Source organism: Solea senegalensis, linkage group LG2 (genome assembly GCF_019176455.1).
Source record: "Solea senegalensis isolate Sse05_10M linkage group LG2, IFAPA_SoseM_1, whole genome shotgun sequence".
In the NCBI taxonomy this organism is placed as follows: domain Eukaryota; kingdom Metazoa; phylum Chordata; class Actinopteri; order Pleuronectiformes; family Soleidae; genus Solea; species Solea senegalensis.
In genome coordinates this window covers 6,649,772-6,677,285 of record NC_058022.1, presented here as the reverse complement: position 1 = coordinate 6,677,285, position 27,514 = coordinate 6,649,772, and the positions used below count along the sequence as shown (strand labels likewise).

At 42.7% G+C, this 27,514-nt stretch overlaps 2 protein-coding genes and 1 non-coding gene across 3 annotated transcripts; all 3 read left to right on the top strand.

Moving 5' to 3' along the window:
* The first annotated feature begins 470 nt into the window (after positions 1–470).
* Positions 471–19,425, top strand: cavin2a (caveolae associated protein 2a). Its single transcript, XM_044019138.1, has 2 exons — positions 471–1,161; positions 15,173–19,425. The coding sequence occupies exons 1-2, from the start codon at positions 610–612 to the stop codon at positions 16,040–16,042; spliced, it is 1,422 nt and encodes a 473-aa protein (XP_043875073.1). The 5' UTR covers positions 471–609; the 3' UTR covers positions 16,043–19,425.
* A 1,061-nt stretch (positions 19,426–20,486) lies between these two features.
* Positions 20,487–20,568, top strand: trnas-cga. Its single transcript has one exon. It is a non-coding gene; the product is annotated as a tRNA-Ser (tRNA).
* A 630-nt stretch (positions 20,569–21,198) lies between these two features.
* Positions 21,199–25,792, top strand: nabp1a (nucleic acid binding protein 1a). The gene is made up of 6 exons (XM_044018414.1): positions 21,199–22,190; positions 22,372–22,510; positions 22,838–22,909; positions 23,429–23,510; positions 24,386–24,455; positions 24,807–25,792. The coding sequence occupies exons 1-6, from the start codon at positions 22,100–22,102 to the stop codon at positions 25,007–25,009; spliced, it is 657 nt and encodes a 218-aa protein (XP_043874349.1). The 5' UTR covers positions 21,199–22,099; the 3' UTR covers positions 25,010–25,792.
* Positions 25,793–27,514: the final 1,722 nt, after the last annotated feature.

The window sequence follows — 27,514 nt, the reverse complement described above, 5'->3', positions numbered from 1 at the left end:
TCGCATAGCCTTTTACCCTACCCTTATAACCATCACAATTATGTGCCTAACCTTAATCCTAATCTAAAACCGATTCTATCCCCTCACCCTAAAACCAGGTCTTAACCCTGAATAAGCACTTTTAAGTTGTGGGGCCCAGCTACTCTCACTGACTTCCATTGATTAGGACAGTTCAAATCTTAGCCCTAAACTCAACCAGAAATTAGGTTCTGCCTCATTAGGACCAGGTTTTGGTCCCCATTTTTGACTAGTGGTCCTGTGTGTTTTGCCAGAAAAGGTCCTAAAGAGGTGACAGATACAGGTACACACACACACACACACACATAACTTTTCTGTATTGGGCAAGGCCTGTCTCCATAGTAACCGCGCCCCTCCCCTTTGCCAGGGGAGGTGTTTTTGAAAGTTCACAGCGTGTGTGTGTGTGTGTGTGGAAAAGAGAGACAAAAAGGGGCGTGGATGTGGAATCAACTCCCAGAAGTAAAAACAACCTCACCTCACTTCGCAGCCGGAACAAGTGGCGGTTGTTAACCAAGTTCGAGTGCTACTCAACCCTGTGTTGCCCAGGTGAACTATCCCTTTACCGCGGGACATCTGACCACTTGTGGCACCATGGAAGAAGGCGCGACCCACGCTGAGGCCAGCAGCATCTCAGGCAGCACCCACACCATCCCACAGCAGCAGCCTGAAAACACGGAGATGCTGATACCGAGCTTCAGCCCGCCCTCCGCCCCGTCCTCCCCAACCCCGACTGGCACCCTCTCCCGGCTCGGCCTGAAAAGTCCCACCACCAACGCCTCCGCGGTGCCACCTGGCAGCCCGGTGGACCGCGGCCAGGTGAGCGCCATTACCGTGGTGGCGCTGCTGGACAAGCTGGTCAACATGATGGAGGCTGTGCAAGAGAACCAGCATCGCATGGAGCAGCGGCAGGCCGACCTGGAGGGCGTCGTGCGGGTGGTGCAAGGGGACGTGAGCCGACTGTCCAAGACCCACACCGGCACCTCGAACTGCGTGAGCAAGCTGCTCGAGCGCTCCCGCAAGGTGAACGGCCACGTGAAGGACGTGAAGGAGCGGCTGGACAAACAGGCGGTGCAGGTGAAGAAGCTGGAGGCCAACCACAGCCATCTTCTCAAGAGGAACCACTTCAAAGTTCTCATCTTCCAGGTGAGGAGACCTGTATTGCCGGACACAAGGGGGGTCTCAACACCACCAAATAACCTCAGTGATGTCATCACTACAATCTAAAAAAAACCAAAACACTTTTAAACCATAGGAGAAGGGAGGACTTAAAATGCCTTTTTGAGGATTAAGACTTGGTTTTAGTGTTAGTAGAGCTGAAACGATTAATCGATGAATCGATTATAAATCGATTACTAAATTAATCGACAATTATTTTGATAATCAAGTAATTGGTTTGAAGCTTTTTTTCATGATTAAAACAAGATTTCCGATTGTTGAAGCTTCTTAAAGGTGAATATTTTCTTCATTTCTTTGCTCTGGATTACAAAGAAATCTTAAAAAGTTAATCATTTTGGTTTGTGGACAAAACAACATGATTTCCAGGTTTTTGACGAACACAGATCAACATTTTAATAAGGTTTTCTGATATTATCGAGAAAATAATCGACAGATGAATCGATTATGAAAATAATGGTTAGTTGCAGCTCTAAAGGTTAGGTGAGGGGCTAGAGAATGCATTATATCTGTGCGTGTCCTCACTTTAAATGCTCCACAAACATTGTGTGTGAGAGTTTTTCTCGTCCAAATACTGACCTTGTCCTCATGGGGACCAAATGCCTGGACCTACTGAGGCAGAACCTTCGTTAGAATAGTTAGTTCAGGTCAGGAGGTAACATGTGAATTGTGGCTAGGTAATGGTTAAGGAGAAGGTTAAAGGCTGTCCAAAGTAAATGGAAATCAAAGCAAAGTTTAAATAAGAACAGACGTGCGAGTACGTATTTGCATTCACATTTGACTGCAGTTGACAGTGGGCGTGTCTGGATGCGTGCACATTCCTTAAGGCCTCGTGACATGTGATAGTGCTGCAGGTGAACAGCACTTCATTAAATTTGCAGCACTTGAGATCTCGTCGAACAGGACCTCGGCAGCAGCCCGGCAGAGATCGACTCTTGCTGTTATGTGACTCTGTAAATATAATTCAAACACAACAAGACGAGCTGTGTGTGTTTGTGTTTGTGTTTGTGTGTGTGTGTGTGTGAGAGAGAGTGAAGAAGAAGGAGAAGAAGAAGGGTGTGTCTGGGAATGGAGCAGTGGAGGATAATAGGAGAGGGCTTAAACACTGGCTCTGACTGGATCTGTTTACACCCCACAGTCACAAGTCAGACAGACTGATAGCTGTCGGATGGTTTTACCACTTCACGCCTTAGAGGCTAAAACTCTACACTGGCACTGAATATGTGATAAACTTCCCAGTTTCCCTCAGGAAAATGACTTAAGAGTGAGGGATCTCTATCCTTACGTAACCCGTCGCTCACTTGTCTTAAAACTGAAAAGCTGACAATCCTTTCATCTGCCCGGCAAAGCAGAGCTAGAACTCGTATTCGGGTTTGAAACGACAAACTGTTTTGTCATTCATTTATTTTCTGCCTTTATTAAAAACCTGAAAATGATGACGCCCTCGACTGTTTCATATTGATTTTGTGATTGCAGAGTCACATTCAAGAAGCTGCAATCAAAGAGCATGGTTTTATTACAAAAAAAACAAACAATTGATCCGCCCTACTTGTATTTTTGGCGGCATCATTAATCAAGCGGATCACACGTGTTCCATAGTGTGTGTGTGTGACCGGAAAACGCGGCCTCTTTGTGCAGTAACAAGTGCATGTTTTTCCCTCTTCTTATGCGTGTGTGTGTGGGTGTGTGGGTGCGTCCTAGCGTGTGCATGCAAGTGTGTGTGCCCAGACAGAAAGCGGGGTTGGTGAAGGGGGGGGGGCATTGTTGACACAGCCTGAGCTGCTGAGAGCTCTTAACTGTCGTCGTTATCTGGTTTCCCAGGTACTGAGGCTCTGTTGTTCAAATGCAACAGGTGCCAAGACCTTACCCTGTGCACAACAAGGCCGCTCTGTGTGTGCCTGTGTGGGCGAGGCACCACAGATCGATCTGTTTGAATCCCTGGCTCGTCTTTTCTTCTTTCTTTCTTGCTTTTTAATGCTCAGAGAGAGTGACCCTGCCGCTTTAGTGATAGGGGATCGGATGAACCGCGAAGTGCTCAACCTTTTCTAGCATCAGCCTCATTCCAGTGTGAAGGAGTTTGTTTAATTGTCAGGAGTGCCGCGTCGCCAGCAGCCACTGGTTTAAAGCGCGGCTCTGACGTCTCTGGCTGAGTTTCCTCCTCCGGGTTTGAGTCAAAGCGAGGGCGGGGCATGTACAGATGGGTGTAGCAGGGTCAGGTGTGACCTCAAGGGCTTGTGTGAACACCATGTGCTGTGTGTGTGCAGCCTGCCCATTGGATGTTGGGTTGGTTCAGGTCAGGTGTATGCAGTTACAGAGCCGGTATGAGACTTGGCGTGCCTTAGGGGAGCGGGTAATAAAAGAACTAAGTCCAGCCCTCTTTCCTTCTCCTGCATTGCCATTTTTTTTTGTGTCCCGTCACTTCCTGCTTCACCTGATCTCCTGCCATTTTTTTTGATTTTCCCGATCTGCTGCCGTGCACTAATATGTTCTGTCTCTGATATGTGTTTGTTTGATGTTCAGACATGTTGCTCCCTCCCTCTGTTTGCCTGTGACAGAGTCCTTGGTGAAGCCACCTGTCCTGGTTCCCTGACATTGCATCGTAACTTTGGTCGTGCCAGCTTTGTAGTCACTGGCCGAGGGGGCCCTTCTCCTCTTCCTCCAACCTCCCCCTCCGCACATGTAAAATACTCATCATCTTGTGCGTGCCAGCTGAGGTGGAAACACAGAGGGCTGCTGGGTAAACACTGTGTCGCAAACTGTACGTGCTCCAGGTTTTGGCCACAGTCGGTCAGAAATGACAGCGCTTTCTGACGCTCCGCTGCATTCCTGTACATAACAAGGACTAATGAGGACTTAATTACGGCTGCTTTGGCCTTGTTTGTTTGTTTCTGTGCACCAGTGCTTTTCCTGTCTCCACAAGATTCCACCCCACTCCCCCCCCGCCCCCCATCCAGGCCGTTTCTTCTTCACACATGCACACATTAAATATGCACGCGCACAACCTACTCAAATCCCAGCCACGTGAGGATTCCAGTGTGTACAGTTTAGAGATGATTTTGGTAATTAGTGTTTGCAAAGATTATTTTTTTATTTTTTTTTGTTGGATTACACACGTCTTTTCTATTACACACAGATTAAAACCAAAGGCTTTTTTTCCTGATTGTTAAATCTGAACAGTCACCCCGGAGATCCAACAGCGTGTTTTATTTCGCATCACTGTGGCATGTCTCATGAACCACGGCGTACTTTTCCCTGAAATCTCCTGCGACAGAAGCCATTTATGTCTGAGTAGATCTTAATCTGCCCATCTGTGTCCATTTCACAGTCCAATTTCATCAGAATAAACAAGTCAGCCACTTTGGCAAACCCACAAACAACTCTTTGAGAATGCAGCTTGTTCTCTCAATTTGCACACGCAGGCCTGATTCACGTCACTGGTGGATATTTGGGATTGGAGTAAGTTGATTGTGTTGAATTCCCGTGGTGTTAATGTGGAATGGGAATAATAATTAATGTTTCTCCCGAGTGACTTGATCTCATCTTTCATGTGAAAATGCTAAGCCTTCCAATGTTTCTGAAAGATCAGCTTCCTATTTTTATACACTTTAAATGTCCATTAAAAGTATCTGTACAAGGCTTGGTTACATATCAGTCCACTATAAGAAGATAAACGTTAAGTCAGTGGAGGAAATTCATGAATGTAGAAGCACTCCATGGTAAAACCACCTGGAAAAGATGTGGCTGCAACTGGGAACAGCCACTTAATCTTGCCTTTAGGCAGCCAGTGTACTCACTCCTCTGCACCAGAGTCCATTGACGTTTTTTGATTCCAGAGCCTGACACACTATTGACTTGCTCGGTGCACAGTATCCCATCCGTGCATCCTGTTTGTGATGCAATCCAAATGTGAGTTTTCCCGAAATGTAATTTAAAAGTGATTTGGGGTTGTTTTTAAACCTATTTTTACCAGCTTCCATTGTTCATTCGTAACGTGGAATTTCATATCGTCCCAGCAGAGAGCGAGTCAGAGCTCTCAACCATGATCAGGCAACTTTCATATCATATGCACACCTGTGATGACATGACATTTGTTTCTTTTGCGTCTTATTCTTGAGTTCTACATTTATTAGGGGCTTTCCATTTAACCCTTAAATGTATTTCAAAGTTACAGTCTATTATTTGTTAACTTTTCCATCCATCACCAGCATCTCACAAAGGTTTTGAGTGATTGGCTTAAGTTGAGTTATTGTTACTTTGTATGCTTTCCTACCAGTCATCACAGAGCCTTTTGTAAACTGACACTTCAGCAAAGGTTGAGGCTTAATCTAAGCTTTCAGCAGCGGGACTACACTTCTTACAGACTCTAAGATGGTGGACAAACCTGTAAATGTTCCCAGCCTCGCCCCAATCTTTTGCCTATACTGTAGTATATTGACAAAAGGCGTCAATAATCTGTAGTTGATTAAAATGATACAGTGTTTTAATAACCAAGCCAGGCATGTGAGTAGGATTTGCAGTTCAGGTTTAGAATTGGACATTGAATGCAGACGTTGATAATCTCGCCCCAAACACGACGTGTTTGGATGTAATTTGGCATTTGAGTGTTGTGAGACTGCACATATTGCGTGTGTTCAGGTAGAGACTTCCATTATTAAAGGGGATCCATGTCTACAGGTTGGAGCAGGCCACCAGCTGTGGGCTACAGCTGAGATTTGTTGAGAGTTTCTCTCAAGCAGATAATAAACTGCATTAGCTTATGGCCTGGGGCGGTGCTGTTTCACTGTGTTCAATCATTCTGGCTGTAGATGTTATCAAGCTTTAACTTGCACAGATCTTTAAAGTAATTGCATAGTTAGCTTATAATAGCATGGCAACGTATTTCGTTGGTGCCACAGTCGAGTGTGTGGATGAGGACAAAATAGAATGCACAGAAATTCCTAGACCTCCTTATCTGACATTTTCATGGAGTGGCTTGTTGGCACTGTTGATTTCAGTGTTCATGTATGTGCTAGGACCTGTTGTGTCAGCTTGGCTTGGCAGCGAGAGCACTGGGGATGTGGTTAATAATCCACAAAAAGTGGATGAATACTCAAAGGAGTAAACTATCAAGTGTGTTATTATTGTTTTATTATGAAATAAAATGTCTTTATTCACACAGTGTGCCATTCAATGGCCTGAGTTAGGGCTGGGTGATATACCGGTAGTAGGAGTTATACCGGTATATTTTTGAAAGAGATATGTAGTTGAGACAATATCGCCATACCGGTATTTATATATTATTTTTATGTTGCCTTGCAAACGCTATTTAATAAAGCCGACCGCTTCTCTCTGAGCCTACAACCTTAGTGCAGCTGCTCAATCACGGCCCTTGCATGTACTTACTATGTAGTGTTCTCCCACCCATGCTACACATCACAACAGACATTTGAACGAAAACGTGGTGGACACGGTGCAGGTGGAGAGTGAGCAGTTGGTGGCAAAAAAAAAAAGAATAATGACGCTGTTATTTTCCAAAATAAAATGTGTACTTTTGCTCCGATACATTTTTCTTAACCATCTTCGTTACTCGTTAATACAAAATAAAAGTTGATCTGTTGTCGCTAGTTTTTAGCGGCACCAGCTGTTAGCCGCAGATTTCGGCTCCAAGTGGACTTAAAACACATCAGCGGCTCGTTGTTTACCGTGTCCGACACCGAGGCTCTGGTCTCCTGTCTCCTGATGCTGGGTTTCAGCTATCAGCTGTTTCAGCTGAGCAGCCAACCAGTGAGCTAGCGAGCTAACCCGTTTTGTTCAAAATATCATTATAATATCGCCATTCGAACAAAAGTCTTTAGTCGGACTAAGACAATAAGTCAGTTTTCCTGATGTCATGTAAACACAGTCGTCCGACTAAAATCAAGCTAGTTTTAGTCTGACTAACATAACTGGGTAATGCGATTAAAGTTAGTTAGTTTTTTTTATTAATCCCCTTAGGGAAAGTATTCCTCTGCATTTTGACCCATCCTAGAATTAGGAGCAGTGGGCTGCCACACCGAGTAGCGCCCGGGGAGCATTGGGGCTTGGCTACCTTGCTCAGGGGTACCCCAGCCCTTTTTGGCCGGGTGGGGATTTGAACTGGTGACCCTCTGGTTACAAGTCTAGTTCCCTTTCCACTTGGCCACGGGCTGCTTCTGGGCTTGCACCAAAGGTTTCCTCCCCAGTCTATGACCCAGAAGTAGAAGGAGAAGACGTAAAAACTGCAGTAGTATTGCCAGAAATCATACAGTCTTTCTTTTGGACGACACAGCAACCACAATTATGATTTCGTTTGTGTCACACACGTACAGCAGGTACGAAACATCTCAATTTCACCTCGCTGTTTATTTTTCTACTGATTCAAACTGATTCAGTATGCACTACCTTACAGAGAGATACAGCGTCACCAATGCACCAATGAGTCCGACGTACGAGTCAGTTGTCCGACTGCACCGCCCGGGCCGTATTACAGCCTGAGCTCGATTTAACTTTGCATGTAAATCTACTGACTGAGTGACTGCTCAGGAAACATCTAGACCGTTATCTTACAGCGAGTCTGTTCCTTGTCAAAGCAAAGATGGACGACACGACAGCTCCTTAAAGTGAAGCCAAAACATCTGGATTGCCTTCAATGGCTGGCTGCAGTATAGGTCATAAACCATGCCTCTTACATCAACCCGCGAACAATGTCTGGAGATTTAATGTGGGTCTGGGTATTCTTTGGAGTTTGCTGTTCACATATTAGACGTTTTGTTGGAAAATGTGTTTTTGGTGCATCTCTTGAATGTTATTGGTCGGCGCACTCGCCCAGTGCTGTCAGTGCAAATGACTGACACGGTAACTACCAGTGAAAACACTCAGGTTAGACTGGAATGAAATAACTGTTATAGACCTGTGTTACATTGCAGACATGTCATTGTAGAAGAAGCACAGGTGTAATTAAGATAAACTGTGGCTACATTGATTCCCTGTCATGGCTCTTGCTGTTGTGCCTGCTGTCTGTCTGGATTGGCTCATCATGACACTGCAGGAGGCTGAGCCCAGTCCATAATGAACTTTATCGCACATTTCGCCCTCTGACGTAATGTTTGCCTTTTGTCTTTGTCGCATATCTTTTAAGGATATGCTTATACAAGCTTGGAACTTGTAGAGAAAAACAAATCACACCGCCCTACCCATGGCAAGCAGTAAAAAAAGAGACTTTCATACATTGTGTTCACAGCTAAATTCTACATCTTTCTACGTGTGCACTTGTGTGCAAGGAAAAATAAACGAGTAAAAGATGTTGTTGGAAACCCAAAGAGCAAAGGAGGAAGAAGTCTACAGAGATAAGTGATGAGCATGTGTGCGCATGGGGATGTTTCAAACAAGTGCTCGCTATTCAGGTTTGACAAGTTTGCTGTTCTGTCACAGTCTCTGAGGTAAAGTCGAGCTTGTAACTGCAGATAAAACTGTAAAACACGACTTTTAACAGCCTCAATAATAACAGTGCTTTGTTGATATTAGAGAGGCATACAGGGAATATGCTATTCAAGTTGATTTTTTATTTTATTTTAATTTTTTTTTTTTACATTAACTTTGACTTATTAACACAAAATGATTCTCTAAACTGAATTTCTACAAAATAATAGGGGCTATATAATAAGCTGCAATTGAAGACAAATAAAGGTGTGGCGGTTTAATCTTCCAGCATATCCCATGATGCAGTGCTCTCTTTTTTTTGTCTTCAAAACAGCCAAGAGTGCATATTTTTACGTGTTTCATTATGCCTCGGGTATAAATAAAGTCAAAACAATAACCTCTCTCACTTGCTCCCACTTGCCCTTCCTCTGTAGATTTTCCTCCCACCCTCACACAAGACACATTACAGAAAATTGGCAACTTGGGGGAACAGACAGAGTAGAATGAATGGTTAAAGAAATAGTTCTGCAAGTGTTGCTGTCCCGCCAACGTCGCTCGTCGTCCTATCACATTATGAAACAAAGTAAACTCAAACTTCTGTCGCCTCCCTTTATGTTCTCTGACGTTAGACTTCTGGTCTCCATCTACACGTTTGCTCCATCCAGGACCATCCAGTCCTCTCCTGAAGACCCCTGCATGCATCAGGAAAACATGGAACAGATGGAAAACAATGGGCGTGTTGGGCTTCAGTGTTCTTATTTCTCTGACCTTACGTAAAACACAGAAATACAACATGTCTGGAGATAACGCGGTGACTTCCTGGCTTCTCTGCAGACCCCTGTGTGAAGCAAACACTGTCACAATTGCTGGCGGCCTTATCGAAAAAGGCTTATAGTTCTGCTCGGGTCTTATCAAACAATGGCTCCGATACGTGCAGTTTGGGATTGTGTTTTGAGGCGATGTCCAAAAGGAGGATCCCCGGGAGCGTTAAACAAAAGAGCTGAAGGAGATTAACATATAGATTTAGTGAAGAGGCTGTAAAATGTGCAGGAACATTGACGTGGACTTCACATCATTCATCATACGTGCGGGGAGTAATTGTGCAAGACAAGCACTTCCGTCTGATCTAGAGTGCCAGGAGTGACAAAAATCTGATGGCCCAGTCATGCGCTGAAATTATAATCAATATCTTATCATGTATGCGATCAATTACTAGATCTGAACACCTCCATATTGCTGAATATGAAACATGTCATCATCCAAGGTGCACAGACAGCTATTCTGTAAATTATAGGTTGAGTGTAAAGTTTTGTTGTGGGTTTTTTTCTTCTCACTTTCAACACCATCATCTATCAGGGATAATGGCTGCTTCTCTAAATTGCAGTAATTCACACACTACCAACATGTTTGCATGACATCGCACCTGAATCGGTTATTGTGTTGTTGCGTGATGATTACACAAGCTCGCGAGGCCAGTAAACATGCCGTGTTTTCCTTTGGTGAGGCTGATCCGGGAGGGGTGAGGACGGGGGAAAGAATGCCCCAACTTGTTATGCAGAGCGTTGGCATGAAGATATTTATCACGGTGGGAGTAAGTAATATCTGTCGTCGTATGAGGTCAATAGTTAATATGTTAACATTTGTATGTTAGAGTACAGACCTCGGTGCACTGTGTTGAGTGCATCCAGAGTTTATCATGTTTCGTGTCAACCCAGCACCATGTCAAATAAGATTCCATTTCCTTTCCTCTTTCCTTCCTCTGTCAGCAGATGTGTGTGTGTGTGTGTGTGTGTGTGGGTGTGTTTGGGGTCGGTTGGTTATGCAACGTGCTGGGTGGGGATGAGAGAGGGATGCACTGTAATCAAAACACATGCAGACATAGGCAAATTTGCACTGCCACGCGTTCCAGGTGGACACACTGAATGGATGTCTGGTTCTGACTGTATGAGAGAGGCACAGAGAGGGACAGTGGAACAGGACATGGTCTTTAATCTGCCTTCCTCTCGAAAGAGGCAGATTATACAACAGATTAAAGGCAATAGGCAACTTAAAAGTATAAAGAGGAGTGGGAAGTAACCAGGAGGACAGTATTCAGCTCAGAAACAGAGCTTTATCTGAGGCCCTTTTGTTTGAATTATTCAATGGGGGAAGGTCTGATAACAATTGATAGAAAAGACGTGAGAGAGGCTTTGACGTCACGTTCATTTCATTTGCAAACTCTTTTCAACTAAGCCTCTTGTCTTTGTCGTCCTGCAAAGTAAATAATTGCTGGGGCATGGCAGAAGCAAGGTGCAAAGTGTGCACACATGCATTTCTGTGTGTGTGTGTGTGTGTGTGTGTGTGATGGAGGTGGTGCACACTCTCATTGGTGCAATCCATTGGAGGCAGCACACCTGTACCAAACTGGCCTGTTAGGGAGGATTAAGAGAATCTTCAGCGCCAGGACAACACACCTGTTTAAATTGCTTTCACACACAAACGCCCACAACGGGGACTACTTTGTCGAATGATAGTGTTACTGTCTATATGTGTAGCGCTCTCTGATGTGTGCATGCCTTGTGTGTGTGTCTGTTTTGACTGTAATGGAACGATGAGCATAATTAAAAAGTGACCTCAAGCAACGCGATATCGTAACACGAGCTGCTGATTGATGTTGGGTGTGGTGTATGACACTCCTCCCAATGCTTAACACATTGTGGCGACACACGCACAAGAACACAAGACGTAGAATCGGATATAAAGTGAGTGACGTAAGGAGAGCGAGGACTTTCATTTTGCACATCTGGACTAAAATGCATACCTGGATTTGTCAAAAAACAAAAAAACCTAGCGTCATGAAGACAGCAGGCGTGTTTTAAAACCTGTATGTTATTATGATTCTAACGTGCTAATCTAGATTTGTATGAGCACTGGAAACGACGCACACCGGGGAATAATCATTAGTTTACAAGTATATCCTCATCATCATCATCAGACAGAGCGTTGGACAAATGCCTCTGCGTGGGTCGTCAGAGTCGATGAGATTCACCCTCTGCGAACTGTGAATGTGGAAAATCAATCGAGTTTAAGTTGTATTTGTTTTAAGTTGTTTCACTGTGAGTTAAAGTGGTCAATATATTCATTAGTATATCACTGCAAATGTAATGCAGGCGCCCATGTAAACACACACAGGCAGTGTAATGGAAACAAAGGAGAAAAAAGGAGTATAGGATATCATTACACACATGGTGTAAACACAAAACACATTGTCACAAAGTAACATAAGCCTATCTGAGCCCTTTCAATGAGCTACTACACTATCCTGCCCCTCCCTGATCCCCAAACCCCACCCCCACCCCCCACAGTAAACTGTATTCAGTGACTTTAATAGGTTCAGGCTCAGTGACACCTCTTCATCCTTGCAATTAGACGGCACTTCTGCCACGCAAGTGTAGAAAGGAGAATTTAGACTCCATTACGTAAGCATTCATACAGAATGTCCTCGGAGTGTGTACGTACGGCCCCGCGTTAAGTACGATAAAGTTGCTGTCACAATAAATGAACTTGGGTTTTTTCAGCGAGCTCGAATGCAAATGTATTTTACTTTGCTTTCGTCTTGTGCTGTTAAGACTCTGATTTGAAACAATAGCCAGTGTCTTACATGGCTGCGCACAAATGCAGACGCACGAGACACTGGAACACACATTCTGGCCCGTAATGTTTCACATTCTCAGCGGCTAATGAGTGCTTGCTTAGAGGGTGCACTAATGCACGGGGGGTACCCAAGAGAGATGTGGCAGAATGTGAAGTCCTCGCATGCACGCACTTGCTTGCACAGGGAAGTGAAGGGTCAAATTGGTATTAAGGAAAATGTACATTTCACAGTTTCACTAAGCGAGTGACCAAACACAAACACATGTTCGCCAGAAAAAACCCAATAAAAGATGTAGAAAAGAAGACTTCATACGAATTCAATGATCAAGCACTCCATAAAACGTTTAAACTGCACACTACAGTATATAGTTTTTTTTTTCTTTTTTCCCTCCCACATGCTCCAGTAGCCACGCTGATTATATCAAACATGTCTGAGCCAAATCAGACAGTGTATGACCTGCCTGAACTGGAGCAGAGGCGTGAAGACTGAATCACTGGAATAACATCAGTAGACGTTGGCGAAAAGATTCGTCTCCACTATAAAAGAGCGCACCACGGAGGGTCAGCAGAGGTCATCCGGGCTATGATTTCCTAATCATGAGTGGTGGTCGAAACCGTATGTTCTCGGCCATTTCGCGCCGATAAGAAGGCGGTTGAATGCCTTTTGAAATGAGCACACAGAAAAGGTAGATATGCAGAATTATCCTTTTTTTTACTAGAGGCAAGCCGTCTTGTCGACCTCCATAAACTGCAATGTGTCTCGACTCTCTGACTTTCAGTCTGTACCAACATGTTCTGTCTTCATGGGCGTGGCGCAGTGTCACGGAGACCAAACTGAAAGGAACGAATTGCACTTCAACCAAATGAGGGGCAGCGGTAACCTGACCTGTTCCCCAAGGTGCTGCCTTTATCTTTGGATTTCAAGTTACAAAACCTTAATGTGCATCACGATTCTTGGCCCTTTTTTTTTTTTTAGGATGAATGATATACCTATTATATATGTTAGTTGTCCACAGAGATACAAAAGCACTTTGTGATACCTATAATTATAAGCAACGGCTCTCAGATTTGTTTTGAGGCCCAGAAGAAGAAGCCCAGTGTGTGTAATTTATTCATCTCAGGCAATCACTCACTCTCTCGCTTAAAAAACAACAGTATTCTTAAAGCTGCTATCAGTGAAATGCTTCAGTTAAAATAGCTCTATATTCTGACAGCTGAAACCCACAAAGAGGAGGCCATTTCTGCTGGTGAGGGTAGGCTGTGTAACACATTCCCCTCACCAAATGCTTTTATGGGTTGACGTAGGGAGGAGGCAAATTCTTTCCTTAGCCGAAGGTTAGGCAAGAAAATGACACAACTGACAGTAGCATGAAGTAATCAAGCCAGTTCATATTTTGCTAGTTCTCAAAAACATAATTTAAAGTTTAATTTTGTCGTCCCTTTATCTCTTAAAATGCTGCCTTGTGTTGTGCCCGTCCTGTGCCTTTAAGAGCACATGGACACATTTATTTGCACTGTCTGAGAGATACCGCACATGCTTGGCACACACCTGATCTGCCTGCATGCCTGACATCAAGGCAAGCTGTGTCAAGGTGGAAGAAAGAGAAAGGGAAGGAGCCATCATTGATAAATCATTTGGTCAAAAATGATGACAAATCGGAGATTGTTGCATCTCTAGTCCATTCCCTACACGCTTGTTAAGATTTGTAAATAGTCACAGATGTTATCTTATTTCATCTTACACAATTTCACAAACACAGGCGTGGCTTCAATATAGCTGAAGTTGACAGTGTCAGTCAGATGGCATACTACTTTCTTTGTGGGCATCAAAGTTAATGGACAAGAGGGAGGACTCTTTCCAGATCATCTGGTTCGTCCAGTCGTTAGGTATGTGTTAATGACGAGCCAAGAAAAGCACATTGCACTGTCCCTCAACAACCAAAGGCATGTTGTCATTTTAAGCACCCCGAGAGCTGCAATGCAGTCATACTTCACGTCAAACAACCTTCTAAAAGTAGTAAAAAAAAAAAAAAAAACTTCATCTCCAATAAAAGCGTCATTAGAACAAAGGCTGTGATGACTGTCAGCAGTCGGCGTTGATTCATGTCGAGCTTCTTCCTCCTCGGAATCTTAAGTCATTGTTATTGTTGTTGTAAAGAGAAAGACAAATCCCATAATGCATTTCACAACTGCAACATGAATTTCAGTAAATCATGATGCATCGTTTGTCAGGTGTCTATAAAACGTCTCATCCAAATCCAAAGGGTAAAGTACGCAGACATCACCTCAGGTCTTAAAGAGACACACACACACACACACACACACAGGATGTTTAATGCAGGCTTGTTCTTGTACACATGCGTAGTGCATAAGATTATCTCATAATTAAAGGTGTTTGTCAACCCAACAGGGCGGGTCAGGCCCACGCTGATGCTCGGTGTTTACATACATTGAGGTAAATAAGAGCAGAGAGAGTGACACAAAGTGTGAGTTGCCTGTTATAATAAAGGAGGCATGCAGAAACTGGTTTCCCTTCCGTCCTCAGCGAGGCAGACCAACCCTACATGTCAGAATGTGTTAAAGACAGACGTTCGTTTGTCAGGGCCAAAGGGTCAGGAGGATACATTAACATCTTAATGGGGAATGTGCATGGATGGATACTTCAAGCAACATTGTCAAGAATTCCTCAGGAGGCAACTGGAACTTGTAAAGTTTCTGAAAGACTAACCCCCGACTATAACGAATCCAAATAAAGACTTTGGAGATCATGTGTTGGAATGCATCTGTTAAATGAGTTTTTTTTTTTTTTTTTTATGTTACTTTCCCTTTATGTCTCATTAAACTTACACCTTGTTTAAGTAGTCGTGCTGTTTTGACAACTGATCAAATGACCATCCAATTCACCATGATGTCATGTCCCTCTCTTTCATAGGAAGACAACGAGATCCCCACCAGTGTGTCGGTGAAGGACTCCCTCAAGACCCCACAACCAAGCCAGTATGATGCTGAATCCACCCATCCTACTCCATCCATTGCAGGCTCCATTGATGGTAGCCGTGGCCATGACGAGGGCCTCCAGACCATTAGCCTGTCCTCGGATGACGATGATCATCTTACAGCACACCAGGAGGAGGGAGAGATGCTGGCTGAAGGCGAACTGGGCCTGGGCACTTCCCGCCCATATGAGAGAAGAGCAGACAAATTCAAACGCAACAGCCTCAAGAAGGTCGACAGCCTTAAGAAGGCCTTCTCGCGCCAGAGCTTTGAGAAGAAGATGACCCAGATCACCACCAAGATTGTGCCTCCAGAGAAACGTGACAAACTCATGAAGAGTCTCACCCCTAACCACCCCAAAAGCCCCACTGCCAAATCCTCCTCATTCAAGGTGTCTCCCATGACCTTCAATGTAAAGAAGGCCAGAAATGGGGAGGAGTCCACAGAAGAAAAGCTTTCACCTGTGGAAGGAGCCCATGTGGAGATTCCTTCTCTGGGAGGCTTGGATGTTGAGGTTCCCGTGGCGGAGGTGCATACCTACGGAGTGGAGGAGATTCGGGAGGCGCTAAGTCCTACCACCCCAGACAGCACAAAAGCAGAGCTGGCCGTCAATGGAAAGACACCGGCCATTGAGTGTGAGGTGAATGGTGATCATTCTGCTGGCCTGGCGGAGCCAGAACACGATGAAGATATTGGCGAGGAAGAAGAGGATGAGGAAGAAGAAGAGAAGCACAAAACTCCCGTTGTTGAGGCGGCAGCCGATGCCCAGATTCCTACAGCAACAGCTGCTGTGGAGCAAGTGTCTTAATATAATTAGAGTATTTTTTTGAGCATCAGTTTTAATTTCACATTCTTTCTTTTCTTCCTCAAGTTTTTGCTTTTAACACCCAACAGTCTTTTGTCGTTGTCATAAGTAAACATACAAACTAGAAACGTACTAGTAGTCCCTTTTTAGTCAGACCGTCCTTGGATCTTTCCTACAACACTTCATTTGATTATCGTCAGGATAGTTTAAAAGCCTTAAAGTGTCGCTCACTCTCCCTTTGTTCGCCCATGGTGCCGGGGCCTGACGTAAAACAGGTTTCCACCCTTTTCTACCAGAAGAAGTCCCCAAAAAACTGATATCGACACGGCTCCACAAAATTGTTAGTCCAAAGGTTTGATCCACTGACGACAGAGGCTGCCGTTGCAAATAATTCTCATCCACAACGTGTGAGAAAACGTAACATCTAATGACTTAAAAAGGAAGCATGCAAGGCACCCCGCAGTTCTGTCAGCCGCAACTAATTTCCAATGGAAATAACCCCAATTTCTGCTACGCTAGGTCCATTAACAGCTGGCATGGAGTGTGGACTATGTGACACTTGGACCTCAAACCTGACTCTGCACTACCGACGTATTCCTTAACGCTCGATTTGGGTTGTCCAAGGAAAGCAATGTTGCGTCAGTGCGCCATAACTCACTCCCATCAACCGGTGCCCACCGCTTGAGCGTCGGCACATCTCCTCGGTTGTGAGCCAACTATCTCCCTCCTGCTGTGTGTGTGTGTGTGTGTGTGTGTCTCTGCCTCTGGACCTCCCTTCTCCTCTGAAAAACGGTCTCTTTGTTCTTTTTTTGTGAAAATAGTAAATCTCCAGCAACAGTGGTGCTGCCTTTAGCCTATTGAGGCACTATGTTGCCAGGTTGTGCAAGAGCTAAAAGGGGGGGCAGTTTCTAGGTTTTCAGTGAAAATGTGCTTGGGTGTTTTTCATAGTGAACTTGAGGTTGTTTACGGAATTATTTGGAAAAAAACACATGACTGTACTAAAGTGGTCTGAGTGGCTGTGTCTTGAAAAAGAAAATATACAGTAGTATTTTGGGATTGTCTGTTGACCTCAAGTAATGATTAACATTATGATTTAAAAAAAAAAAAAAGAGTAGAATAGAACAATTTCATATAGTGGAAATAACTTTAGATTTTATGACTTATTTGATATGAAAATGAAAACAAACTGCTCAGTATGTTTGAATTCAGTCCCACTAATGAAGGACACGGCGACAAAGACACTTCTTTACATGGAGTGAAAAAATGTATTACTGGCACAATTAACCTGAATGTCAACTCCATAATTGTATGTTTATGTTTGACTTTTAACTGCCCTGAGTACTTTAACACTAAATGTACATACAGATATTTTTTCGAAACTATATAATACTTGGGTGTAACAAGTCATCACTTACTTTCAGGCTTCTATAACTTGCATGAGGGAAACTTAGCTCAGTTCTTGCATGGATAAGACCAACACCATCTCGCATACGTTTACACACATACTTCGAAAGTGCCTCTACCTTTGCACAGGCTGTTATGAGAAATGGCTCTAAATTGATGGAACAGATTCCTGTGTTTATTATAGATAAGTGATAGTAAAGCGTGCGTGAAGTCTGAGGAATTCCTCGCAGCTATTACTTTAAACCAAGGCTTTGATTGAGACTGAGAATTTTTGTTTGGAGTTGCATTAAAATATTTCCCCCACTATCAGCTCCATGTTTTGGAAGTAGCACCTGAAAGTGACCTTCTTATTGTTGCACGTCGTCAGTGCTTTATCAGCCTTTGGTACAGATTCCTAATGTCACGACTTCCTAAAAATAATGCAGCAACCGATACCGGCGGGGGCCAATGATCCAGGCATGAGAGAGAGAGGTCACGGAAGTGCATAACAGCATTCCAAGGTTTGACGGATGACTACTGCTCAGCCTATTTTTCATGCTGTTGACCTGCTTGCAAGTGCAAAGGGAAGGCGATGGTCTCTGGAGCCACAGGTGCTCTGCCTGTTTCGAGGCTCTTGGGCGTGCGATGTAGTGGGAGGTGTGGGTGTTGGGAAGTTTAGGGAAAAAAGGATTCCAGATCAGGAACGTAAACCTGTGTCTTAGTGTTGCTTACTGTATGTGCAGCTTGACAATTTAAATCACTTTTAGTGCATAGATGCGCCTGGCACTGGCACTGCACCTCCTTGAATGCTGTGTTCTAATGAGATAGAGCAATAGATTATTTACTGCAGTCAAAATGTGCCCAGAATATTTCATTATGTCTAAAATATGCGAGACAGTTACGTTATTAGGAGCCTTTCAAGTCAACCTTGTGCCTTGAAAATGACATTCCCACTTTGTAAGGAACACGTTTTTGTGATATAATGTACATCAGTGTGAGATAGTTCAAACTGCTTGTGGGAGTTTTTTTTGGTGGTTTGAGGAAATGAGGATGATGTTAATCCTTTCCTGTTTATGGCTGTAGTTTAGGCACAAAAGGCCTTTCGTCAAGATTAGGGCTTTTATCTCACAGTGTCGACATTCTTTCCATACAAAACACACAGTGTGGCAATGGTAAAGGTTTTAGATGCATTATATTTCCTCGTAACGTCGGAAAACCTAATAAAACAACCGGTCTTGCAGCATTTTAACACACTGGATTAGTATGTTCACCATGACGGGTACAACTTGTGGTCTCAAACGGTCGTCAACTGCTTGTCAAATGTTTATTCCCTTTTGTTATGCGCCGCTACTTCCTCGCTAACTCGTGTATGATCGGCGTTTCTATCGGTGATACTTAAAACACGAGAAATATGTTCCTTATGAAACATAGTTTTACAGTTTAGCTGTGTGGAAACAATTTGTGACAAATGTTGTTCATGTGCCTCATGATTTATAAAAGTTAATTTATGAAAAGTCTGCACAGGAAATAAAGTGACCTAATAAAATAAAAATCAAACTTCATAAATCCACAATTGAAAAATGATCAAACACTAGGCTTTTGTGTACGTTCTCTTATGCCGAGGTTAAAATGTGACTGGTGCTGATGTATTTCTGCTTATTCATGCAAATATTTTTCTTTGATCTGTCAGCTGTTAAATAATAAACATCTAGACATGAGTCTGTGTGTATGTCTATCGGTTTTTCATTCAAGTCATTGTTAAATTTAGTTTCTAACCTGACGACCACTGTTCACCGGAAAAGCTCAAACATGGGATACTTACAGTGCACATGGCAATATTTTTTTGTTGTAATAAAATGTTTTTGTTGCCTGTTTTTCTAGAAAACCACTGGAACCAAAGACGTTTCCTTCACAGTAGAATATCTCCTTGTTTCACATTGTTACATCATCCACTTTCCTTAACAAATGAGTATTCTAAACATCAATAAAGACTTTAAAGCATACAGTTATTTTTATTGTCTTCATGTGTACAAATCATGTCAATCAGATAACAGTCAACGTCCTTTGATCTTGCTTACTCACCGGCCTGACCTTTACCTAACCAAATATACAGTTGAGTTCTTTTGGTGGGGCCATGCAAGTTAGGAACTACATGAAGGCCGTGTGCTGTGACTTGACAAACTCGACTCTAGATAACAGGTTAGTGGAGAACTAATCGCAGTGCAGGGAGTGGTTCAGTTACTCAACTCTTATTTGTATAGCACAGTAAATACGGTTTCTTTTTTAGAATATCTTTGTATATTTGTTTGTTTTGTGTTCATGTATTGTGAGTTAGCTCAGACATCTATGTTCTTCCATCTATCAGGTTCGCAATTATCTGAAGAAAAAACACAATTAAACCTATTTAATATAACTCAGCAGTCATCTAGTTAATGTGTGGCCAAAATAATGACCTGACTTATTTATGAGTTGTTGATGTGTTACACCAGAACTATAAGGCAGCAGGGGTGGGTCTCACAGCGATAACAGGTAGTTCTAATCCAGTTTGGATTCGATTCAGCAAGTTTGTTCAAGGTAATATCAGAAACTCCCCAAAATATGTATATTTTTAAATCCACTGAAGGTCAAAAAAGTCACAGCAGTGGATGAAACTTGTGGCCAAATGTTCATTCATGGGAAACATTTTGAAAGAGCAAACAATTTAAATAGTGTTTTATTAGAATACAGATATTAACATGACGTACATGTTACATTAAATACAGTATAAACATTGATAATGTCGCAAACACGCCGTTGGTAGTAGAAGGCTACGCATAAAAAGGTTTACAATGTAAAACACAAATGAATGCGCTCTGTTTCGATGGTGTTTGTCTCCCTCTTGTGTCCAAAGCTACACCAACATGCTGTCTCCTAAATGACTAATGCTACTGCTTTGGTTGACAAGCTGGCAAACACATACCTTGTCTACAATAACAGTACAACGATATCAATATTCTCACTAATTTCACTATTTAGATTAAAGGTGTATTATATGAACGATTTAGATATCATTATAGGGATATCCGTCACGGTGGCCGAGAGGTTAAGGCGTTGGACTCGAAATCCAATGGGGTTTCCCCGCACAGGTTCGAATCCTGTTCGTGACGTATTTTTCTCTTATTACGTTGCATTCTTTTGTCATACGTCATTAAAAAAGAATATGATAACCAAACTTCTTTTCAGAGCACTGCGGGGCCTACACGTCCTTTGCGTGTTCTTCTTCTAATAATAATTTCAAGCAGCACGGGGAGGTGTAATGCTGCCCTCCACAGTTTAAAGTTCTTTATCACAGTTCTTATTTGGACACATTTTGCATCTGTGCAAGATTGTGTCTGAAGCGATGAATATACACTTAAATAAGCAGCGAGACAACACACAGTTATATATTGATGACTAATGTAACGGTATGACAAAAAAATCCGTTAATGTTCTTGCCAAGACTTAAACTCTCGTGTTCTGCAACTCTCGCGTTTTTAGCAATACATTCGGAGGAAGTAGGAGGAAGAAACCAATTGTTACTATATTTTCGATTTAAAAAAACCCAAGCGCCCTGTCCGCTTACACTGTAGATGGGTTGTATTAATAAGCACTGGTACCTGGTTATTGTTGATATCCAATGACATGACTGTATCAGAGAAATAAAAAAGAAATATCTACTTGTCGCCCCCTTCCCTACGAGGAATAATGGAACTGGCCTCAGCATACAAATTTGACCGGCAGCATTTGCTGACGTAGTTTTCGGGGCATTGTTGAATAAGGGGAGAACGTGAAGTGAACAGTTTGTTCAGATTTTTTTAATAGCGTTTTGGGGGCTGTTTATGTTGTTTTGCATAAATAACCAAGGCATTCAATACAAGGCTTGTCGATCAACTGCAAAGAAATAGTGGCCATATGTATCTGTAGACACACTCGTATCAAAACAGTTGGCCAAACTGCGCTAGCGAAGCTAACAGTTCCTTATATTGTAAAGAGGCACACAAAGGAACTGCAATCGATTGATTCGGAAGACTGACGTTAATAGGGATTCTCTGTATGGTCGAGTGTGATATTGGCTTTAATCTCTAAATATTTCGCAATACATGCAATCTTAACTGTTTTGGTGTAACTTTCAGTAAGTGGAACGATTTTTGTGTTAACATCAACGTCTTAGATTCGACTCTCGATTCATTCAAGTAATAGTATTTGGTGTCTTTGGCAAAGTGCGTAATTGAGGAAATATTTCACGATAATTGCACCTTTGGTAAGAATGAAGCTATAATTATGGCTGTAATTGTGAAAACAAGGATCCTTATTAGAGGCTTGTATCCTGAGCGGAAAGGAGATAGCTAACTGCGAGCTAGCTAACATAGCGAAGTCCACGCTCGTTTAGTGCTATCTGTTATGGTCAAGGATAGTTTGCATTGACCGCTTTCGTTCATTGTCGCTGGTTTAATGGTGCCAGGTTTGACTGTTACAGATCATATCAGCAGCTGACACGTATGTATATTTATAGTTAAGGTAGCGATACGGTACTGGAAGGGCTCGGTTGACATTTAGCTAACAGGCTATTTGACTAGCTTAGCCAAAGCAAACCTAGCAGTGACCTGCAAAAAAGAGGCAGTGAGCACTTCACTGCCGATTTTTTAGTTTGTTTTAACAATGGCAGTCCCCGCTAGCGAGGCCTTTTTGATAAAGGACGTGAAGCCCGGGTTGAAAAATTTGAATATCGTATTCATCGTTCTGGAAATAGGTGAGTGCACACTGACGATTGAGCGTCTTTCCCCATTATATCAACTCGTGTCTTTCTTTTCTTAAAGGAGCCAACGGTAATGTCACATCACATAGAGTGAGACTTGCCGTTACTTTTTGTGTATTAAAGATCGTTTCCGCGTTCATGTTTCTAACTTGAGATCGGTTTTATATTGCTTTAGGGCGAGTAACCAAAACGAAAGATGGACATGAGGTTCGCTCTTGCAAGGTGGCAGACAAGAGCGGGAGCATCGCCATCTCTGTCTGGGATGAACCTGGCAACCTCATTCAACCAGGGGACATCATCAAGCTGACCAGAGGGTAACAAACTGTCCCTCCATGACCACAAGTCACTACATGTCATTTTTAATAAATAACCAATGCTCAACAAGTTTCAGATCAATATTTATCATCATAAAAAATATCAGATAACGGATAAGAAATTGCTTCTTAATTGAAGTAAAAAAAAACGAGGCTAAACATTTATATAATTGTGTTTGGAAGTGTATGCACAATGCAACAACAATGATTTGTAAAATTATAAGGTGATATTTGTGGTTTTCCAATAATTGTCTTGCACTACTCTCACATACTGGACACTTAATGGTTTCAAAATGTAGTAATTAACATGTGATTTTCCATGTTCAGCTATGCATCCATATGGAAAGGGTGCTTAACCCTATACACTGGAAGAGGAGGAGATATACAAAAAATTGGAGAGTAAGTTTTTTTGTTTTTTTTGTGTGTTTGGTAGTCATACATCTCCTGATCAATGATTCAATTGTCAACAAAAAGATTAACAGCACCATTTTACTAATACAAAGACCTATTATACATTAAGGACGTCCATCTTCTACCGCTTTATCCTCCACATGAGTGTTGCGTGAAAGGCGGGGGTACATCCTGGTCAGATCACCAGTCCAAACATCGACTCTCACACCTACCGTCAATATAGAGTGTCCAATTTACCTAATCCCCATTTTGAATGTTTTGGACTGTGGGAGGAAACCGGAGAACTGCCACATTCTCACGGGAAGAACATGCAAAGGCCCTTGTTCCAACCAGGTCGCGAACCCAGGTCTTCTTGCTGCAAAGGCCACTGTGTGGCCAGACAGATACTTAATCATTCGAAATTACTGTATGACTGTCATAATCTTTCACCCTCGGCAAACAGAAGGTCAGGATCGAATTTGCTTATGTTGAATTAATCCATGGTTTGGGTTTTTCCTTCCCCTCCAGGTTCTGCATGGTGTATTCAGAAGTGCCCAACTTCAGTGAACCAAACCCTGAGCTGAACCAAACAAACCAACAAAACAAATCTGTGAGTAGCCATGTGTCCAAGAAACAAGTCCAGTGTATATCCCTCCCTCACCATGTTAACTTATAATATTGGGATGTGTATTGGATTTCACCATGTATAATGCTGGGTCTACAGTGCAGACCAAGGTTCAGTCCCATTTGACCCCTTACCACTTTGCCCGACCACATTGAAACTATGGTTACTGTAATAAAGCTAAAACTGGTTAGCAAGCCACACTTGCCACAAACTGTTTGCAGTGTCTTGCACGTACCATAATGCCTCTCGGCCCAGACATTGAAGACATTTTCTGACAATGTCTCCACTCTGCTTCAGACACGTTCATTCTTAATTCCCATAGTCCACAATAGCAATGTAACCTAATGGCAACCTTTTCCAACTGCGTGTTGTGGAGGATGACAGCCAAACTATCATCCATGCTGGACATCCTCTCCCGTCCCCTGCAGGACACCATCACAGCACTGGGCAGCTACATCAATGACATAGTGGCACATCCTAAATGTCTGAAGGAGTGATCGCAGGTCGTTCCTCCCTGCTGCTGTTAGACTGTACAACAAGCGCTGCTCTCAGTAGACCATATGTCATGTGTTACCCGTCCTGTATGCACTATAACATAATATCACAAGTGCAATTTGAAGTTCTCTATATTTGTCATCTCAATAGTCTGCATCTTTCTATATTCTACATTCATAGATGTGGAAATGCATGTTTATTACATTAAGGGTTATCTTATCTTATCTGTCAAAAACATGTTGTTGAAGTGGTGGGACGTTCTCAAAGGAGTTGCCCATTTTGTTGGGGTGGATTTTAACTAAAAATAAAATGAGAAATGGGCCCAAGCAGTGTGGTGCTAAACACGTCTTTCTCCACTACTGCAGGGTAAACCAGACCAGAATCAGAGGGGGAACTCACCACCCAATCAGAATTCAGGTACCTCTGCCCCACCAGGTCAGTATGTTTTTCCTTTTATACAAATATTCACTAGCCAGGGAAAAGATTTGAAATATCCACTGCTTTCTCTGTATGCATAAAACTAGAGCTGCAACGTAGTTTTCACAATCAGTGGATTTATTATAATTAAGTAGCTGTTTTTTGGTGTTTTGGTTGACCTTATTTGAATATATTTTTCTTTTTAAATGTTGTACAGCAGATGGAAAACCTTTTTTCAGGTTTAATGATCCATTATTGTACGTATTGTACGTATGTATTTACCAAATATTCTGTAAACCAGGAGGGTAGAATGCACATTTACGAAGATACTTGTTAATATTTGACTGATTTGTGTCTCTGGACCCACAGGTAATGGTGCCATGCCACCATTTTCCAATAACAACCCACCAGCTGGTGGCCCCCGCGACCCTGCATTTGGAAATGCTGGGCGACCCAATGGTCGGGCGCCTGGCAACGGCGCGCCTCCCGCTTCAGTGACGGGACCACCAACATCCGCTAAGTCCTCAGTTACCATAAGCAATGGCAGGGACCCACGCCGTGCCAAAAGATGAAATAGAGGTGTGGCTGGTTAGGGGACATATCGTGAGAGGAAAATTAAGGACACCTGAACCCCCCCTGAACATTTCTGAGCCTTGCAGAACAAGGCTGAGATTGGCTTTCAAAAGAACAACTTCAATTGGGCTATTTACATAATTGTTATTCAAATGTGGTGTTTTTCTTTCCATGCGTAGTGCAAGTAGTTCTCTCAGCAAATAGCACAGCGTGGATGTGATCTACCACTTGTATCGCCGGGCCTTGGTGGTTGAGTTGTGGTCAGCCTTCTCAGTTTTCACCTTTTGTCCTCTAAATCACTGCAAATTGCAAGTTCTGTGCCAGTGTTACCCCCCAAACACACACACTTACACACACAAACACTGTCCTCACTCCGCTCTTTAAACTATACACCCTACTTGAACACTTGATGCACTTTCTTCTCTTAATTTATGTCGTGGCAAACTTGGCTGTCATTTAAATCAGGAAATCAGTTTCTGCTTTTTTTTTTCTTTAATTTCATTTTTAGTGGAAAAGGCCTTAAGATAGTGAGAATGAGTTCTTGGACTGAATGCACAAGCAAATTTCTTAAACGGTCTTCCCTCTCCTAGCCAAACTGTATTCTAAGTGACTCTGAAAGGAAGGGTGTAACGGTGTTTTGACTTTTTAAACTTTTTTTTCTCCCCTCCTCCAAGACTGTTTTTGTTGTTTGCCATCAATTGTATCTTTATTAAGGTGGGACCACGTGAAATACTGGCTTAAAAAAGGTTCACCGAATAAATTTTACAGTAATTTTGCTGCCACATTTGATTTTCTGTTCCTAGAGTTTAAGTTGCAGTAGTCAGGATTGGGAGATAAATGGTTGCTTGAGTTTCGTCTGCAGGTTGTTGAAATGCTCTTTAATCCTGAGCTCGTCGCCAGATGAGCACTGATGGACACTCTTTCCAAAAGTGATGGATGGATGACATGAGGGCCAATTGCCGAAATGCCGTTTCTTTTTAAGTTTATTTACACTGTTGCAGTCACTGAGGGTTTTCTGGTAGAAGTCATCTTACCAAAGGGTTTTATAGTTGTGTTTAAACTGCCAGTAGTGAGCGCTCTCACTCTATGAAATGCCCAGTGATTGTTCAAAGCACAGGTTTTAGTTGTAGAGATGCAAGCGGAGCCCAGAGGAGATGCAGACGTCTCTTCTATTTCTCGCGTATCACTTGGATTTACAATATATTACAAAGGTTATGGAAATATTAATCAATTATATTGGAGAAATCCTGCCTACTGTAGCTTTAAGCACAATAATGATGCCAATAAAAATGTCTTGTTCCTTTTTAATACTTGTGGTTTTGGTTAGTGTGTTAGTTTGCCACACAATTTATCAATGAACTCTTCATCCCCAAAGCCTCACCAACACTATCAACTCAGCAGTCCAGATTCCAGTGATTAACTTCTCTAGCACCATCTAGTGGTTAAAAATAAACTTTTTTGTAAGTGTAGAAATTGAATGAAGTGTTTTTATGTTTAAACTTCCTTTCCCGCATGTGTTTTTCTGCTGCACTTACATAAACCTAAACCCCTCATCGTCAAGTATTCAATCTTGAAGCAACACATTGAACTCGACATCCACTTTCCTCACATCCTCTGTTGCACCAAGCACCGAAAAACATGACCCGTGTGCGCAAAGTGTTGCCCCATTTCACATTTGACGCATTTCTTGTGTCCTTTGCGTAGTTCACATTCGGTTCTGTGGGAAAAGATGGGAACAAGTAAACGCGCTTCATAAGCTGCTCGATAAAACAAAGCGACGATCAGCCCTTCTTCACGAGCACAGGCACCCAAACCACCATAACATGTTTATTAATGTGTGTGTGTGTGTCTCGTGCATGTAATGATGAAGTTTGCAGGACTTGTGACACTGGAAGTTGAAACTCCTGAGAAGTGTGGCAGGAAATGTGATGCTCGTCGCTCATGTGGCGACACATGATGTGTGTCATGAGTTGTGGGAACTTCCTCTCAGCCCGTAGTTGCCCATGAGAAAATGTCAAATCATGTCGTTTATGGCTTTTTAAACCTGGCACATGGTATGTTGATAGTGGCACAGTTGACGTGTTTTTATTGCCTTCATCAGACCTTGAGTCTTTTTCTTATTTAAAATGAGAATCAGTTTTATTTGCCAACACATCACTAGCGGACACAAATCTGGACCCAGGGTGTTGGGTACCTTGCCCTTGACCTGTCCCACAATTACTCAGTTTAGACCGACATCTCTCCAGTCACAAGTCCAATTCCTTCTCACTTGGTCGAACCGGGTGACGTTCTTGCTGTACAACAATGCTAAAATAAAAGAGTTATTAAATATTTGCAAAATGTGGGGAAGAATCACGCACTTGATGCATTTCTTTCTCTAAATAAACATTAAATATAAAGTTAGACAGCCATGTTGCTTTGCCTCTCTTGCATGTCTGTGGACGAGTCATCCAGTGTTTATTTAGTTTAGCTGATAAACATGAAGTGGTTTCCCTTTCGTTTTT